Here is a 19,191-nt window from a genome sequence, read left to right as displayed (position 1 = left end):
GGTACATGCCTTGTGTTCAATATTCAACTCTGCTTTTAATCGCAATTCTGTTGCTTATGGCAATAGAAACACAATTAAAAACCGCACATCAATCAAGTACAGGGCATTGCAGTCACTGCAACAAGCAGATAAAACCATTAAGGAGGCCTCTGCTATTCTCAAGAGATCCATGGGGGAGAGTGTTAGGAACCGCTTGCCTACACTGACAACAGCTCTCCAGGATTTTGGACCAGGCATTCCCAGCCTTACCTAGAGTTGCTGGGCCCATGCTGCAGGCCAAGCAGATGCCCTGCCACCAAGCTGCCCATCCCCTTCCTCTAAAAAGCCCACCTTGCCCCGTCACCAGCTTCTGATGTTTAATTAGGTCCTCACGTTGGACTCCCAGCTCGCATAATCCTTAGCCAGCTTGGTCAGTGGTGATGGTCATTGTAGTCCATTTGGGAGGGCCGAAGTTTCCCCACACCTGCCTTACAAGATGGAGCAAGCCTGCCTGTGTAGGAGTCGTCGGGCCTTCAGTTCCCAAACTGATTCTGCAAACAACCTTTGTGAAGAGACCTTGTTTTAAGGTTGGTGTGTATAAATGGAGAGAGACCGATTTTCTTTTTTATGTATTATTTTATTATTACATTTATATCATGTACAGAGGTGGGTGGAGAGGGTCTAGAGCAGGCATCCCCAAACTGCGGCCCTCCAGGTGTTTTGGCCTACAACTCCTATGATCCCTAGCTAACAGGACCAGTGGTCAGGGAAGATGGGAATTGTAGTCCAAAACATCTGGAGGGCCGAAGTTTGGGGATGCCTGGTCTAGAGCAGGGTTTCCCAAACTTGGGTCTCCAGCTTCTTTTTGAACTACAGTTCCCATCATCCCTGACCACTGGTCCTGCTAGCTATGGATGATAGGAGTTGTAGTCCCAAAACAGTTGCAAACCAAAGTTTGGAAAATAGAGCTTATTCTAGCCCAGGCATCCCCAAACTGCGGCCCTCCAGATGTTTTGGCCTACAACTCCTATGATCCCTAGCTAACAGGACCAGTGGTCAGGGAAGATGGGAATTGTAGTGCAAAACATCTGGAGGGCCGAAGTTTGGGGGTGCCTGTTCTAGCCCAACACACTAACCACACCGACAAGAAAGTACAAATTGCAAGAAGGTGTCATCACTGGGTGCTTCTAGATGGGGACCTTGTTTTGCAACTGTGTCATCAAGATCTGAACCACCCCCCCTAAATAAAAAATCCTCTGTGGCATACAAGTTTCCTCACTTCCTCATGCCTGCCTCAGTCAGTGGTATTCATTGCTGCTCTGACACTTGCTATCCACAGGAGTGACTAGAACAGGCTTCCTCAACCTCGGCCCTCCAGATGTTTTTGGCCTACAACTCCCATGATCCCTAGCTAGCAGGACCAGTGGTCAGGGATGATGGGAACTGTGGTCTCAAAACATCTGGAGGGCAGAGGTTGAGGAAGCCTGGACTGGAACACAATAGTATGTATATTGGCTGTATTTCTGTTCCTCGGCCATTCTTTCTGCTACTTTTTTTCCATTCTGGGCATGCGTACCACTATTTCTGCACATGTGGGCACACACATTTTTTTAAATGTGTGCAAGAACAAAGATTACCAGCCTTGGTTATGATGCTTCACACAAAACAGTGAGCAAAATACAGGCTTGGAGGGGGGGGCGGGGAGCAGAGATGTCCATTTCCATTCTTTTTAATAGCAAAGTCTTGCAGCTTTTGTTTGTTTGTTTGTTTGTTTGGCCTGACCATTCAAAAGTGACAAAAGGCTTAGCACAAGATTTCGTTCATTTTTTTCCAGAAGCCTGATAGATGTGTAACTGTGATTACATTCTCCAAGAGAACCCATCACATTTTACTGGGAAGCGACACTGGGGAAAAAAATAAGCTGCTCTGAAACAGCCATATACCTTCAGCATGCAGCAGTCCTTGGAAAGAGGTGGCTTCAGTTTGGTGCTTGACATGGATGGAAGCAAAATTGCTAAACTGTGCTCTGGTGAGGAGCGTGTAGGATTAAGGGTGTAGAGATCGAGACTACCCACGCAAACATCAGGACATTTGTAACAAACCACCATCACCCCTGTTCCAGTGAGCTTTTGCATAACAGCGACTGCAGATGTATTATGGGAATTCAAGAGCAGGAATTCTCACAAGATGCAGTCGGGTCGTTTGCAGCATGTCCACATGAAACATTCGTATTGATTTTCACTGCTTCTTTTATTCCTTATATTTTATTGTATTTGAATTCTAGAATGGAAACTGCAATACAAGATCAGAAATAAAAGAAGCAATAGAAAGACAGCTCAAAATCATGCAACACCTCGCACGGCACGTTGCAGGCAGGAAAAACCATTCAGTGGTTCTGTCAAGACTCTTAGCAATTCTTGTTGGAGGGTGTAGGGAGGGGAGTTTGGAAACCACTGACTTTGAGGATTTACCATTGGGCTTAAATGTTAGAAAGCGAGAAAGTAAAGGCTCGGTGCGTGAGCAGCGCTGATTCCAAAGTAAGCACCCTTCTGGATATGCACTGGGTGGGTGGTGGACATAATTCAGGATAGACCAGCCAATGATGGTGGTGAGAATATAACATAATAAATACAGTAATAGAATCAGATCAGGAAAGGCTGGATGTAAACGCAGCCAGAAATCGGGAGAGAATATTTTCAATTAAGATGCACCAAACCTTCCATAATTGCAAGTGAGGAGCACTTCATGGCAAGTGAGAGTCTGCTGAAGTGAGGTCTGTAGAATTTCAAGATAACCAAACAGAGACTCTGGCTGAGCTTCCACCAGGTCTAACCTCATCACAATGGTCACATCTGCTCCTACCATTTTCTTTTATCTACTTAACAAAATAAGTATTTATTTCTTTAAATATAAGCACTGAGAAGTACGTAGGACTTCTGTTTTGGCTTAGTTGCATACAGGTGCATAATTGGCGCACGTTCCTTTTGAAAGCAGAGTTTGTCAATTCCTGCAAAAGATTTCTTCATCCAATTCCCACATTACCTTTTGTGGGTGTTTTTTTTTTAATGCGCCAATTAGCGCAGCACTGCTGCCACCTGGTGCCCAAAGTGAGACACTGGGAATTTCAGTCTTCCATGCAGACTTCATTTTTAAGGAAGTGGGCACACGATTTGAAGAAGCCCAGTAGTTGTTTGGAGCACCCCTCGCTCTTGAAACAATGGAGTGCACCGCCAGGGGTGAAGTCAAGCTGCTGCTTTAACAGCACCAAAGTGACCTTTCCAGGCTGCAATCCTGGGCAGCGTGTACAGAGGTCCTGGGTTGCCCAGATGAAAAGACCCTCATCTCAACCTCACTGATGTGGTCCAAAGGAAAGCAGAGCAAGATGTTTGGTCACCGGAAGGAGGAATACAAGGCACCATCCACTCCAGACTCGTGTAGGGGCTACTTCTTAGCCTTTTAATCTCCCAAAGATATTCCACAAGGCAGCAGAGGCATGTTCCTTCTAGATGGGCTACCTTCCCAGGTAGCAGGTACCGCCACCAGAAGTATTACCCCTCCCTCTAAAACCCCATTCCCCCAAAGCTGCCCAATCAGCGGCAGAGGAAGCCACTTGGGCACCTGTGGTGGTGCACCCAGGGGCGCCACGAGCCGCCCATAGGGGTGGGGTGAGGGCTGCACTGCGGGGACTCCGGAGTCTGCCTGCCTCCTCCCACTCAGCCGCCCTATAACTGGGGGGGGGGGGAGAGAGAGGCAGCGGGCGGACTGGACTGTTTGGGCAGCGTGGAGCATGCGCACACCCAAGCAACCGCAGGAGAGATGCATGGCTCGGGCGCACTGCAGGCCCCGCAGTGAGTGCTGCCCGGCATTTTGTCACCCCCCCTGAGTGTCAGTACCCCCTGCACCCCCTTCCTCTGCCCCTGTGCCCAGTAGAGGCTGTTTTAAAGCATTTTAACTAAGTGATGAGCTATAAACTACCCCCAAGACTTGCCTAAAGTCTTGCAAATAAAGGTTGTGCAAGATCTATCTCCCTATCTGAAGAACAAAGCAGGGTAGTAGTACCTGCCAGACATAATGCTCATTTAAAGCCACTGTCTTCTACCCACCCAGGCCCATGACGAAAACGGTGATTATAGCGTATAGATGCTATGGGTGGGTCTCCTTCTGCGTGGCACAGTACAGCTGAATCCCCCTGTTGCACTCAGGAAAAAACAAGGAGATGGATATCCATGCTATTGCTTTTATTGCATAGTTTTTTGGAGTTTTATTTTTATTTATTTCATTTTAAACATTTATCTCGTTGACAGGCAACACACAGGAGGCAGTTGCAGACATAAAGGTTAACCGGTACAGCACTTCAGGCAGACATATAAACAACCCAAACCAAGGCTGCATTTCTCCAGTCAAAGATGCTAAGGGCTGCAACACCCACAGGACATGGGACCTTGGAGGGAGGAGGAAGAGGAAAAGTGCAATGAGCTTGGAATGGACACAGTCACAGATCTGATGCACAAAAACCCCAAAAACAAACAGACATGAGATTAATGGGGCTCACAGGCAAGGCTGAACATGGTTTCCAGGCCAGATCACCACCCCCGTTTCTACACTGCAGCCTAAATGATATTAAAATATGCTTACATTTATGCAGCAGTGTTCCCTCTTCTATTAAACTGCCTACACATATTTTTGTAGCAGCTTGAAGATGTAGACAGCAAAGAGGCAAAGGACAGGCCTGTATCTCGAGCCAAAAAAAAAATCTGTTGAGAACAAGCAAGCTTTGCTGGGCAACACTGAGCTCTCGCACTGAGCTCAAGTGTTATCATTTGCAACTCGGTTTATACGCAAACAATTGGCTGTTTTGGATCAAAACGAGGCGTTTTTAAAAGAAGAGATAATTTCGGCAGCAGCTTACAAGCTTTGTGCCCTGACAGACTATTAAAGGCAAGTCAGTCTGTTTCCCATTTCACAAGGGGGCTGGAGTCCCAAAAAATACAGTTCCCATCATGCTTTGTGCTTGCAAAGATGAGGACTCCAGCAGCAGCTTGGGCACCACCTGCTCGTTCCATTGTTGCTGCCATGATCTTCTGTTCCCCTCGAAGATTGCCAAGTGTGTTGTTATCCAGCAAGTGCATTCGGCCACATTTATACATACACTCTTAGACATGCTTACACAGAAGTAAGCCCCATTTAACCCCAACAGGCCTTGCTTCTGGGTAAGTGGATATAAGCTTGCAGTGCCCCCCCCCCCTATTTCATTTAGACCCTGCCTTTATCCAAAGAATCATAGAATTGTAGAGTTAGAAGGGAACCTAAAGATCATCTAGTCCAACCCCCTACAAATGCAGGAATATGCAACTGTCCCATAGGGGGATTGAACCTGCAACCTTGGCGTTATCAGCACCATGCAGTCAGGGGGCATCAAATGTGGGGGTGGTCTCCAGGTGATCTCCCTTCCAAGTAGTGACCCCAAGGCTGGCTGCTGCATCACATCCCTTCAGAGCATGCAGTGGGCCTCTCCCCCAATTATTTAATCCCATCTTTCCTCTAATTATTTTCGGACAGTGTATATATTATGGTCCCTCCCCACTTTTTTATTCTCACAACCACCCTATAAAATAGCTAAGGCTGAGAGCAAGCCACAGATATTGAGTGGGGATTTCAGAGTGATTCTCTCCAGTACAAATCTGACACACTAACTCCTACATCAGGCACCCCCAAACTTTGGCCCTCCATATGCTTTGGACTACAATTCCCACCTTCCCCAACCACAGGTCCTGTTAGCTGGGGATCATGGGAGTTGTAGGCCAAAACATCTGGAGAGCCGCAGTTTGGGGATGCCTGTCCTACACCATACTGGTCCCTTTTATCAGGAACCTCTCAATAGGTTAGAATTAGCTATGTTGACATTTTGAGCAGCAAAGAGTTCTGTGTTGCATAGGGCACGGCTACCCATCAGAGCTCACTTTCTACAACTTCTTTTAAATGAGTTACGTAAGCTTCCACCCCACAAATGAAACTGACACAAGCCACAGTGTGAGGAGGCAGCTGAGTATTCTTTGTTAAGATGCATACCCCCTTCACAGAACCCCAGTCCCTGAGTTCCCTGGCCAGGAGCCATGACAGCTCGACTGGTTACGAACCGATTTAGGAGAATACGACTTCAGACATGCTTCTACCCCTTCACCAACTTCAGGCCTTGCACTAAATAATAATAATAATAATTCTCCAAAACCATTTGCCATATTTGCCTGTGTTCAGAAACGTTTCTCTGTTATCACAAGGGACTAGAACCTTGGTTGCTTAACAACAGCAATGCTAGAAATCTCAGCCAGTTAAACATGCAGCTGGTCCCAGATTAAAAGACCTAGTCTTGCCTGCCAGTTTCTTTTCTCTGAGCTAAGCTTTCTTGTGCAGACGTGAAGATGCTAACAGTGAGGACGGTGAGGGCGGTCGAGAAGCGACAGGGGATGGGAAGAGCTGTAAGGCAACCTTGCAAAACTCTACCAAAGACATGAGTAGTTCAGAGCGAGTTATTAACACCCCAGCACAGATCTATGCATTAAAATTAAGAGCAGCTATTATACAGGCTCCAGAATAAATTAAGAGCGATAAGCAGCTGAATAATTTCTTCCGTGGCATAATTTGCATTCTGTTCCCCAACATATATAAATACCAAGCTCGTATGCATTAGTACTTTAAAAGGGGGGTATCCAGTGTTCTTCCAGTGGATATATTTGATAACATTCTTTGATGGTTGCTGAGTGAGGGCAAACCTTGAGGCTTGTATGCCACTAAATTCTGCTTAGACTCGCTGAAATTTATGTCCATAATGGGTGTGAAACATTGGACACAACCCCGACTATTGCTCCTCCAAGAATTCTGCACGCAAGTCCCGATCCTGGAAAAAACCCGACTTATTTCCGCATTGCTGAACTTCCCTCCCAGCAGTACAAAAAGTGTTTCCGAGGGGACAACAGAGTGTGGTGCTGTTGTGCCCCACTGTTAAGGGCTGGAACCAAGTGCTAGAATTGACAGGCACTGGCTGAGGCCCATATCCCAGGAGGGAGATCCAGGGCTCTGCTCCTCCTCGGTGTCGCTACTGTTCTCCCAGCCCTCTCCAAGAGCACAACTGGTGACAGGGGGAAGAATAAGTGCCACCCTCCAGTTACATTGTCCTCCCCATTTCGGACAGTGGGGTTTGCGGCAAGCAGGACGCCGACGCCTCCCACTTGCGAGATCTGGAGCAGGCGCTGGCGCTGCGAGAGTGAACCAGATCTCCTCCCTGGGGTTCTAAAGCTACTCTTCTTGATGCTGGAACAAGTGTTTAAAGCTACGGTAATCGAAGTTAAGACTGTGCAATGTTATAGGAAATATCTGTTTGTTTTTAAAGTGCAACAAGCAGCAAACAGAGAAGCGATGCTTCCTAAGACACTGCCTATGAGGTAAGCCACAAATAGAGATTTATAATATACAATTAAAAGGGGGGGAAGGGGGGAAGAGAGGAGGCTCAGCCCCACGGAAGTGTTCCGCCTTGTGACCTGCCAGGCTGGGTGAGGGGGCGTGCCTCAAGACATCTCCCGCTACCTGTTTTTGCAGTCCCAGGCAGGCAGCAAAGTTTGGCGAGGGCCCTGGAACTCCCACACAGGGCCGGCGAGCTGCGTGAAGCTCGGTGGCTCTGCACGATTGTTATCTGGGCAATAGAAAACCCTCTCAAGATGACATTGTTCCTTGCTTCGTGGCTCCGCTTAATACGGCTGTGAGCCTACGCTGTCATATATTGAGACACACAGTTCTGTCGTCCTTGCCTCATCCCCCCCCAAAAAAAGCCAGACCTGTGGAAAGATCTACATAATTTAAAGCACATTAAATGCTCACGACTTTCCCAAAAGAATTATGTGAACTGTAGTCCGTGCCCCCAGAGCGCTAACATTCCCAGCACCTTTAACAAACTGCAGTTCCATGGATTCTTTTTTTAGGGGGAGGCCACGTGCTGTGAATGTGTGTTGATGGTGCTTTAAAAGTACGGATCTGACCTTTTGCGATCAACACTTCTTAGTGATGGATTCACCAGCTCCCACTAGCAACTTGTGGGGAAAAGGGAGAGAGCGGGAAATAGGGCAAGCTGAAATATTGCTAATAAAATGCCTAGGAACGTTCACGTGAACAAAGAAAATTAAAAAAATCTTGGTCCCTTCGATTGGCTTTCCTTTTCAAACAGCAGTCATTTAACCACACAATAACGTCAGCAGATCCCAGAATTCCCCCCGTTTCCTCCTGAGTCGGCCTTACATGCCACCTAAATACTACAAAGCAACTGCTACAGAGGGTCTTTTTCCCAGAGAGGAATCCGCCCTCCTTGCTATGGCAGGCAGAGGCCTCTGAGTTGCCTCCCAACAGTGTCATTCATAAGCTCCGATTACAGGGATCAAAGTGACAGCCTGGCTCTCAGGAGGTTTCTGTGAGATGGAAACTTTGCAGGATGGCCTTTCCTTTGTATATAAAACCTGCTCTCTCTCACACACGCACTTCTGCGGCTACATTCAGAGTGAAGACAAAAACCAGCAGCTAAAGAACGTAAAAACTGCTTGTTAACCTAACGGGACCGTGAGCAGTCGTGTTAGCAAAGAGCAGCCAATGGCCCAAGTCCAGGCCTACCTAGGCCACATTCACACCTTACACTTAAAACACCACCACATCGCTTTAAACAATCATGGCTTGCCCTAGAGAATTCTGGGAGCTGTAGTTTGTGAAGGGTGCTGAGCGTTGTTAGGCCGTCCCTACTCCCCTCACAGAGCTTGAAATTCCCAGAATGGTTTAAGGATCAGTCCCCTTTTCCTCCCCCTTCCAACACCTCTTGGCACCCTTAACAAACTACATGTCCCAGAAGTCTTTGGCGGAAAGCTGCAAATGTTTAAATTGGTTTTGTGGTGCTTTCAATGCATGGTGTTGATGTGCCCACTGCAGGGAGGAATCTCATTCCCACCTTTCAAGGGCAAATGGTGTCCCCACAGTGGCTAAAGAGAGGCCTATGGAAAGCCCACAGACAGGACATGAGCACAACCGCACTCAATCACTCATGCTCCCCAGCAGCCAGGATTCAGAGACTTGGATACTGGAGGCATCATGAGGAAGAGCCATTGGTGGCCTTATCCTCTGCGAATCTTTCTAACCGCCTTTTAAAACAGTCCTGCTTAACAATGTACTCTGCGAAGAGAAAGGACAGAACAACAACAAAAAAAGAAGTAGTGTGGAAATTTCAGCAAATTAGGAACCCTATTATGCTTTGCTCTAGTACTGGCCTAGACGTCAACCCACTAGGTCGACCTTTGATATACAGGCTTTCTCCCACGAGGAAGTGGGGGAAAGTTTTGCCGGTGGAATTTGCCAACTTCAATCTCCTGATTCGACATCTCTTAAGAGACACAGACAAATACATTTTTGGTGAACATCATTTCATATATGCACACACACACATATCCATTACAGTATTGGATCATTTTAATTGCTTGTTAACCCCCACATAGTGGGGAGAAAAGAATAATAACAAACCGCCCTACCGAAGTTAAGCCCCCACCCGTGAGAAGAAGAAAAAATTCCAGTTACATTCATCAAGTTTATTCCTTGAGAGCGCCAGATTTGGGAGGTCATCAGTGCAGGGGTTGGGGGTCAGTCCCATCCCCTTTCACTACACCTCCGGCTGGCTAGAAATGAGCCTTAGAAGGCTGTCGAGAAAGTGGTCCCTTCCTTGCCCTTAATGTCCTTGGTCACCCCCTGCAGGAGAGGTGGCCGAAGAACCAAACACAACTCCAAAGAAAGATGGCAGATCTCCCTTCCCAGGGTAAACAAAGAGAGGAGGGAAAACGGCTGCCTTCGGTTCTGTTAAGGGTTTAAAAGGAGGGGTGGTGGTGTCAAATAGAAGTTAGTGTTTTGTGGGCTGCCTCGTACATTCGGCTCCCTGCTACAGTGGTCTCACTGCTTTCACATACACCCCCACCCTGCGTCCACCCCGGCTGAGCGGACCGTGGAAAGACGAGGAGCAGCAAGGAAGGGTTAGTGTTCTCTAAGTGGCTTCTTGTGAATGGAGAGAGAGAGAGAACAACACTAGAAATTGAGAAATTGGGACACGACTCTTGGTCCCACGGCTTGAAGGAAAGTTGGTGTGGAATGTGCATTTCCCCAGCCCACTCAGTGCCCCACTCATTTCTCCAACCCACACCAGCATCTCTCTCCCCATCACTTCAGACACGGTCCTGAACCATGAGCTGCAAAGGGAGGGGAGTCTTCAGTGTTACTGCCCCAGACTGGCAAGCAGGGTACACCACAGAGGTGTCCCCCGTCTATGGGGCAAGTGGTTGGAAAAGTGGAATAGAAGGCCTCCCCTAAAAGGAACAAGGTGGAGAGGGTGGTGGGTCCTTGTAGGGGAGGAAAGGCTACATCACTTCTCGACCCAAACCACACCAAGGGTCCTGTAGCCAAGCTGCTCCTTCTTGATGGGAGATGCAAAACAGGTTGGCAAAACCAGGCCTTTGCAAGTGGGTGAGGAAGGAAGGAAGGAGGAGGTCAACATTCAAACTGTTGCATGGACAGCAGCAGAGGATCATGGGGAGTGGCCAAGACCTGCCACCCAAAGGCTCATTAAAGGAATATATGGTATGTGTGTGCCAAGGCCGAGAAGAGCAGAGGGAGGTTTTAAGCAGCTTGCCATCTGGTGGCTGGAGGGGGCATTGCAAGTCAGAACGCCCACCCACTACCCACACAGACAGTACCCCCGACCCCAAGCCTCAGGGTCCCTCTTTGCAGCAAAGGGGCAGAAGAGAACGAAAGTTACGTCAGATCTGCAAAGTGCTCCCGCATCCTGGGTCAGAACGCTGTGATCTTCACCTGGTTCACGCCGGTGATTAGATTGGCCACCGCGTGGTGGATCTGCCCCTGGATGGGTCCGTACTCCACCCTCTCTCCGTCAATGGTGAGGATGCCCTTGCGAGTGAGGGGCTCGATGCGGAAGGCCCGGACGGGAATGTGGATGAAATGCGGGCACTCCATGTCAAAGTGAGTGCCCTTCTCCGTGGCCAAGAACAAGCGGATCAGGGCTGCCCGGGAGATGCCTGCCTTGATGTAGAAAAGGTGGATGAGGCCGTCGTTGAAGCAGGCAAAGGGTGCCATGAACAGGTCGGCTCCCAGGTGAGACTGATAGATGGCCAGCACAGAGACAAAGTCCTCCTCCACTGTCACCCATGACTTGGGCACCGGCTGGTCCAGAGGTGCCAGGAACTCGTCGGGGGGGCCGTGCACCTGCTGGGGAGAAAGCGAGACGGCAGGTGCGGTCATGGGCAGCCCGGCCTCCCGCGTCTCCCTGCAGTCAGCCACGAGCTCCTCCGGCAGGTTCTCGAAGCTGAAGCTGGAAGAGTGGAAGCTGGAGGAAGAGGGTGGGGAGCTGGGCGAGGGGGTGGGCTCGTCGGAAGGCTCCACCTCCTGGAAGCAGAGGGAGTGGCGTTCCTTGCACAGGCCCAGGTCAGAGACTGTGCGGTGGAGCGGCCCGTGCTGGAAGGGGAGGCTCCCGTTAGCCGCCATGGTGATGCTGCGCAAGATGGGGCGGTGGGCTGTGCCCTCCGGGGCGGGCAGGTAGGAGAGGCGCCCCCGGTAAGTGTTCAAGGCGGCCAGGCGGACCATTGTCCCCAAGGTGAAGCGAGCCGGTCCGATGTGCCGGAACTTCTCACTCTCAATGTCCACGTCGGAGATGAAGCCCCAGGCCACGCTCAGGAAGGAGAAGGAACGGGAGCCCGATGCGGTTGTGACCGACACCAGGTCCAAGGGGGTCACCGCGCCGTGGCAAAGCAGGAGGGTGCAGCTTGTGAGCAGCTCCTGGCCCAAGGTTTGCTCAAACCTGCTCGACAGAGTGAGAAATGTGTCAGGGTTGGAGAAGCTCACTTGCCCATGCAATCAAATGGTGAGAGGCTCCCAAGAGAGGGAGGGACAAACACTGCCACAATGTGGGGTGCAGAGGCCGCATCTGTCACGGGGCAACAGTAGCACTTACATTTCTGTTTAGCCAGCAAACAATAGCCGCATGTCCAAAATGAGAAAGGAAAACATAAACAGCTTAGGGCCGCAATACCTCAAGGACCGCCTCTCTCCATATGAACCTACCTGGATCCTGCAAATGTCCTCTGAGGCCTTCTTCGTGTGCCTCTTCCACGAGAGGTCTGGAGGGGGCCAACATGAGAACAGGCCTTTTCTGCAGTGGCTCCCCATTTGTGGAATGCTCTACCAGAGAGGCTTGCCTTCATCATACACCAGAGCTTTTCAAACTTTTCAAGTTGGCGACACACTTTTTGGACATGCATCATTTTGTGACACAGGAATTCAGTTTTTCTAGCAAACTGGAGGTTAAATTAACCCCTTTCCAGCCCTGGAGGAGCGTGGGGAGGGTTCGCGCAACTCACCTACACACTAACATATTGCAATGGAAAGCTCTGTTACACACCTTTACCCCTCAGGTGAAAACGTTCCTCTTCAACCAGGCCTTTGGCTGATTGACATCTGATGCCCTTTTAAATGTGTTGTGGGAGGGGGGGACGGGTTATTGATTTGTTGTTCTTATTTTACTATGCCTTTGTGGTTTTTATATTGCAGCTTTACGCTGCGGACCACCCTGAGATCTATGGATGAAGAGTGGTGTACAGTCGTACCTTGGAAGTCAATCTTGCAGCTGCGGACGCTCCGTTGGACGTATGGCTTCCAAAAGAACGTTCGGAAACCAGAACACTCACTTCCGGTTTTCAATCATTTGGGAGTTGGAACATTCGACTCCTGAGGCATTTGGGAGCTGAGGTACGACTGTACTAATATAAAGTGTCGCAGACACAATAATAATAATTTATAATAATTTATTATTTATACCCCGCCCACTCTGGGCGGCTTCCAACCAAATATTAAAAACAGTACACAAGTGTGACTTGAATGCTGGACTAGACCTGGGTAGACCCAGGTTCGAATCCACATCCATCTGAGAATCTCACTGGCTAACCTTAAACCAGTCCCTCTCCTTCAGCCTCAGCCTATACCTCACAGGGTTTGTTCGTTTATTATTAAATTTTTATTAAACTTTCCTAACTCACAGGGTTTGTTTTGAGACTAAAAGGGAACAATTTGCATCCTGCCTTGGACTTCTTGGAGGAAGGGCAGGATGAAAGCAGAATAAATAATGACCATGATTCTGGTAATTAGTTCTCAGCAATGGCCAAGCTGCTGGTGTAACTTGCTCCCCACCCTTGTAAATGCAGAATTACTTGCTCAAAATTACTGCAGCAAGTAGAGCAGTCAGCTCTGAAACTGCAATCTGGCCTGGAAGCCCTGCCAACCAGTACCAGGTGAGTGGGAGCCTAATTAGCCAAAGAAACAGCACTCTGTGTATGCTTGCAGGGACTCTTCACATATCCAAAAGCAGAGATCAGGTCCAGCTGAAGATGGAGCCCCAAGTAGAGCCTGCTCCCCTGCTTCCCAGAAGTGGTGTGGTGTGGAGCCCGCGTGCTGCAGCAGTTAGTGTACTGAACCTGGGAGTCCCGGGTTCAAATCCCTGCTCAGCCACAAAAGCTCACTTGTATGACCTTGGGTCAGTCACTGCCTCTCAGCTTAAGCTGTGGGGATGAGAATTGTGTGCATGTCACCTTGAGCTCCTTGGAGGAAAAGGTGGGATAAAAATTGTACTGCTGCGGTTTCTTTGTAGGAAAGCTTTCGTAGTGCAAACACAACCCAAAAGCAGCAACGTGAAGCAACTTTGGTAACAACAAATACAAATTTATATATATAATAATAAAATATAAAATAATAAGCAAGAAGATTGACTAAGCATATCAGTTAAGCTTTCCCACTTACCCAGCTCTGAAGTTTATGGCTGCAGCTACTGCATTTCCAGACCCACAAGGGAGAATACCTAGGGGCATTTTTATAGCTTCTTCCCAATCCGGCCGTTCCATTAAGCCATTAATAACCTGGAAGGAAGGAGATAGGAAAGTATTCATAACCTACAATCCTAATAATGCAGGAAATGGGATGTGCTTTTGGGGGGGGGGGACGGGGACGACGACGACCCAAGAACAGCACTCTGCAAATTCATGTTCCAAGAAAACCAAAATTCTCTCACTGAAGGAACTGGGAGAACAGAGAAGCTTCTGTAAAGACAGCTGGAGCTTCTGCTTTTGATCCATTCCAGCAAAGTATCTTGTAGAGGGAGGGCTGAGGGGAATTCTAGGCCTGGTTCTCAGGGAAATCGCAGTTCCTGTGCCCTGAAAAGTCCCCGAAGACTTGTCAAAACCCAAACAGGGGCACCAAAGCCTATCATGCATTTTCTTCACTGCTCTAATTTGCAAATATCTGAGTAGGGCTTTTTTGATGCAGTGTTCAGCCTTGGCCTTGGACCCATGAGGACTAGAAACTCTGGGGAAGTAGTAGTAGTAGTAGTAGTAGTAGTACACCAGGACATTCACACACATGCCTCAAAGCAGTGAAGTGGGTCTTACGTGCCAGAGTTCTAAGGGAGCACAAAAGGGCAACTCAGGAGACAAGTAACGGGAATGGGCCCTAGTGAGTAGCCTAAGGGGAAGGTTCCAGGAGGCTGGAAGGCCAGTGCCTTGGCTAGCACATTGTGAACAATACCTCATATAGAAGCCCATCTCCTGAAATGGACACAATGCCATCCCACTCAGCCAAGTTGATGTTCTGTACCAGCTCCCGGGCATGGTTCTGTCTCTCTGGGGCAGAAAAGGAATAAATAGCATACAGATTAGTAGCAATTCAAAGCCACACTCCCACCCGAAGAAACTGATTCAGTGGCTGACCACCAGGAGACGATTTTGACCTGTTCTGTATGTCTTGTCCTAAGCAGCTGTTTACAAGTGAATGGAAACAGCAAACTGGGAGAAATTATTATTGCTGCTGCTGAAATTATATTTGCATGTGTGTGTGTGTACGTGCATGTACATATACATTATACATTATACAAATATAAACACATGGGCATCACAATTTATTGCTGCTGTAATTGAAAGCTTTGGGGCTATACATTTAGAAGATGGCTATACATTTAACTTTCTAGCATTTAACGCTAATGATTACTTAGGAGTTAAGAGCTATTTAAGTGCCCAAGAAGCTTTGCATACCTTCTTTCAGTAATCTGGGATCATTACCCCCATGTCACAGGTTGCTGTGCATAAAGACTGAGGCTGCTGTTTGCCTAGCAAGTTGGTGTCTGAGGCGACATTTGAACCAGAGACTTACGGCTCACAGGTTCTATGGCTCTTGCCTAGCCGCCGCCGCCGCCGCCACCACCACTACTACTGCTGCTGTTTTTTGTTTAAACAAAAGTATCTGTTCCCAAATATTGCTGTGCTCCCATTTTCAACTGAGTTTCACTTAAGTACTTAAGAGCAGCCCAGCTAGTTTGGTAAAAAAAAAAAAAAAGAGCCCCACAGCAAATGCATGACAATGACAGCAGCCCTCCCTTTCTGTAGATCCCCCGGTGTCTTATATTCAAAGATAGACTGCCCCTAAACACGCTGGTTCCATTGAGCTAGTAAGGCTCAGAGTCACCAATAAGAACTAGCCTCTACCAATTTGTCTACGCCCCCCCACTCCGCTTTTGAATCCATCTACAGGCTGTGTTTCCAGCAAAGGGAAACCCTCTCCCCATATCCACAGGAAGTGCTGATGGCCACCAAGCAAGATGGCTTCAAAACAGGATTAGACAAATTCATGGCCACAGTGGGAAGCAGCAATACTTCTGAATACCATTTGCTGGAAACCACAGCTCTGAGGGTTCCCCACTAGCATCCGGCTGACGGCTGTGAGGACAGGATGTTGGGCCAGACGGGCCTCTGGCCTGGTCCAGCTGGCTCGCCTTATGTCCTTAACCCCCCCCCCCACACGGCATCCATTCACCTTGCCCCTTGAAGGCCACCTTCCTTCTGCTGCCACCTCACCTGTCTGGATCAAGTTGAAGCCGATGTCAGCCTCCGTGATCATGGGGAGGATGTGATTCTGGCACCACTGCAGGGCATTGCCCTTGCCTCCAAAGGGGTTCAGCAGCAGGAGCAGGCGACGGGGACGGGGCAGGAGGCTGCGGCTGATCTCTGGTTTGAGGGGAGAGAAGAGGGCGAACAAATCAGGCGTTGCATTTCCCCCGTTGGAGCTGCATCTGCAAGCTGGTGCAAAACGGGAAACTGCCTGCATGGTAAAGCTGTGATGATGATGGTGGTGGTGGTGGTGGTGGCACCAAGGACCAGCTTCAAACATTACTCCAGATCTGGGGAACTTCTGACCCTCCTAATAATGTTGAACTCCACTTCCCATCGGCTCTGACCATTGGCCGCACTGTCTGGGTCCAATAGGAGTCCAGTTCCATGGGAGGGGGCTGGCTCCTCAAGGACCGCCTCTCTCCATATGAACCTACCTGGCCCTTGCAAACATCCTGTGAGGCCTTCTTCGTGTGCCTCCTCCACAAGAGGTCTGGAGGGGGCTAACATGAGAATGGGCCTTTTCTGCAGTGGCTCCCCGTTTGTGCAATGCTCTCCCCCAGAGAGGCTCACCCGGTGCCTTCATTATACAACTTTAGGCACTAGATGAAAACATTTCCCTTCAACCAGGCCTTTGGCTGATTGACATCTAATGCCCTTTAAAGTGTGTTGTGGAAGGGTGGATTATTGGGTTGTCTTTGTTTATATTTTTTGTATGTCTTTTGTGTTTTTTATATTGTAGTTTTTTATGTTGTGAGATCTACAGGTATAGGGCGGTATACAAATTTAATAAATAAAAATAAGTACAGTAAATATCTGCATGACACATTTGACAGATACACCACAAAACAGAGTTCAGAAGTGCTCGTGACACCGCAAGACGTTCACACAGCAAGTGTGCATTCCCATGTGACATGGGTAGCTAGGAGTTCATGCCCTAACAATGTACAGTTGTTCCTTGGAAGTCGAACAGAATCTGTTCCGGAAGTCCATTCGACTTCCAAAACGTTCGGAAACCAAAAAGCAGCTTCTGATTGGCTGCAGGCAGCTCTTGCAGCCAATCAGAAGCTGTGGAAGCCCTGTTGGACATTCGGATTCCAAAGAATGTTCGCAAACCGGAACACTCACTTCTGGGTTTGCAGCATTCGGGAACCAAAACGTTTGAGTACCAAGGCGTTCAGGATCCAAGGTACGGCTGTACACCAAAGGCAAATCCCGAAACTGTGGTCGTTGCAAGCTTTTACCTGTGGAGGCTTGCTGATCCCAGACGCCTGCTGTGAATGTCTGGAAAACTAAAGTGGAAATCTGATCAAAGAAATCTAGTCAATAAATTATACCAAGTCTGAACTGATTCCGTCTACCTGGATGAATAAAACAATAGTTTTGCAGATGCTTTCTTTGTTTTGATAGTTGATCTATGTAATTGTCTGAGTAGAAGCAAGTCTTCCTTGGTGCAAGAGAAGCGGAAAATGCTTCTCCTGCAATGGCACAGCCTCCACCCATGAGCACTTGTAGTAAAAAAATGTTTTCTCAAGCCAGTGTCACAGAGGGGTTTAGCGTGCTGGAAAGACCCAGGTTCAAATCCTCACTCGGCCATGAAATTGACCGTGTGACATTAAGCAAGTCACTCTCACTCCATCTCACCTTACTTCACAGGGTTGGTGTGAGCATTAAATGGAGGTGGAAGAAGTACGAGGCCCTTGGAGGAAGGGCAGGATGAAAATGTTGTCAAAGTAAGCACATAAAAAAATACTGTAACCTTTTTATATGGCATTCTCCACCCAGCTGAGTCAAACCAGCCAACTTGTCTGTCTAAAAGACCTTAGGCCTGTTCTTTCCCTCTGTTTATTCAAAGTGATGTACTGTATTTTTAACCTTATTTTTTATTCAAGTTCTTACAAAGGAATAAAGAATTCTTTCTTTAAAAACGTTTTTAAAAGGCTGTCTGACTTTGTTTCAAAACCTGCTGCCACTTCATAGAATCATAGAGTTGGAAGAGACCACAAGGGCCATCCAGTCCAACCCCCTGCCAAGCAGGAAACACCATCAAAGCATTCTTGACATATGCCTGTCAAGCCTCTGCTTAAAGACCTCCAAAGAAGGAGACTCCACCACACTCCTTGGCAGCAAATTCCACTGCCGAACAGCTCTTACTGTCAGGAAGTTCTTCCTAATGTTTAGGTGGAATCTTCTTTCTTGTAGTTTGAATCCATTGCTCCGTGTCCGCTTCTCTGGAGCAGCAGAAAACAACCTTTCTCCCTCCTCTATATGACATCCTTTTATATATTTGAACATGGCTATCATATCACCCCTTAACCTTCTCTTCTCCAGGCTAAACATACTCAGCTCCCTAAGCCGTTCCTAATAAGGCATCGTTTCCAGGCCTTTGACCATTTTGGTTGCCCTCTTCTGGACTTGAGACTGATCAACGGATTTATCTATTTTTAATATCTACTAATGTAGAACATTTACCCGGTGAGCACCTCAAGAGAGACAAGGGTGGATGCTGACATTCACACAAATACCATTTCCAGTATTCATGGGTGGGGCTGAAAGTGTTTATGTATTCTTAGACATTCACCAGCAATCCCAGACACATTTTCTGTTCATCACTGGGATGTGCAATGTTCACCGTGACTGACACCCACACCCACCCACCCACCCCGAGGAAAACTCATATTTGCAGTGGCCTCTAGTTTAAAGTCACTCGTTTCTACAGTGACTTCTTACGGTGCTGCAATATGCAGCTGACTCTGGGGAGGGAGCTGCCGTATAGACCACAAACAGATTTTCAGGAGAGTTAAAGGTGATACCAAGAGCCATCATTGCCTGTGGCTTTCATTCATGTATGTGCTTTTTTCAAAAACCGTGGTCTCACCTTTGCTAGCCTTTACAGGGCATCGAAAACCCAGAAATGTTGTTTAACCACAAACAGTGTAATTGAGACAGAAAATAAAACTGCGTTTGCACACCATGACTAATGACAGCTGCCATGCCACCTTTAGCTTTCAGGGCGGGGGAAGTATCACTCCTCCTCATCCTTATATAGGTCCCTTTTATAGGTTGTTTGTCTTTTTAAAGCCATTCCTTACAACAGTATGAACCCTCGCTAACCTGCACACCCAGTGCCTTCCTCTTAGCCGATCCACACCATAATTTAAAGCAAAGAAACTGTAGCTCAGCCCTCAGAGAACTAGAATTCCCA

The 19,191-nt window shown here is 48.1% G+C and overlaps 1 protein-coding gene across 2 annotated transcripts in view; it reads right to left on the bottom strand.

Moving 5' to 3' along the window:
* Positions 1–3,880: 3,880 nt before the first annotated feature.
* SPHK2 (sphingosine kinase 2) overlaps positions 3,881–19,191 on the bottom strand; it is a 31,137-nt gene continuing 15,826 nt past the window's right edge. For both annotated transcript variants that reach the window (XM_035135088.2, XM_035135090.2), the window contains exons 3-6: positions 15,954–16,103; positions 14,632–14,726; positions 13,852–13,967; positions 3,881–11,860 (exon numbers count right to left, since the gene is read on the bottom strand). In XM_035135088.2, coding sequence (XP_034990979.1) covers positions 10,837–11,860; positions 13,852–13,967; positions 14,632–14,726; positions 15,954–16,103 — 1,385 coding nt within the window. In that variant the 3' untranslated portion in view covers positions 3,881–10,836. The remainder of the gene's footprint in view (positions 11,861–13,851; positions 13,968–14,631; positions 14,727–15,953; positions 16,104–19,191) is intronic.

Source organism: Zootoca vivipara, chromosome 13, assembly GCF_963506605.1.
Source record: "Zootoca vivipara chromosome 13, rZooViv1.1, whole genome shotgun sequence".
Lineage (NCBI taxonomy): Eukaryota > Metazoa > Chordata > Lepidosauria > Squamata > Lacertidae > Zootoca > Zootoca vivipara.
This window is presented reverse-complemented; position numbering and strand designations above follow the sequence as displayed.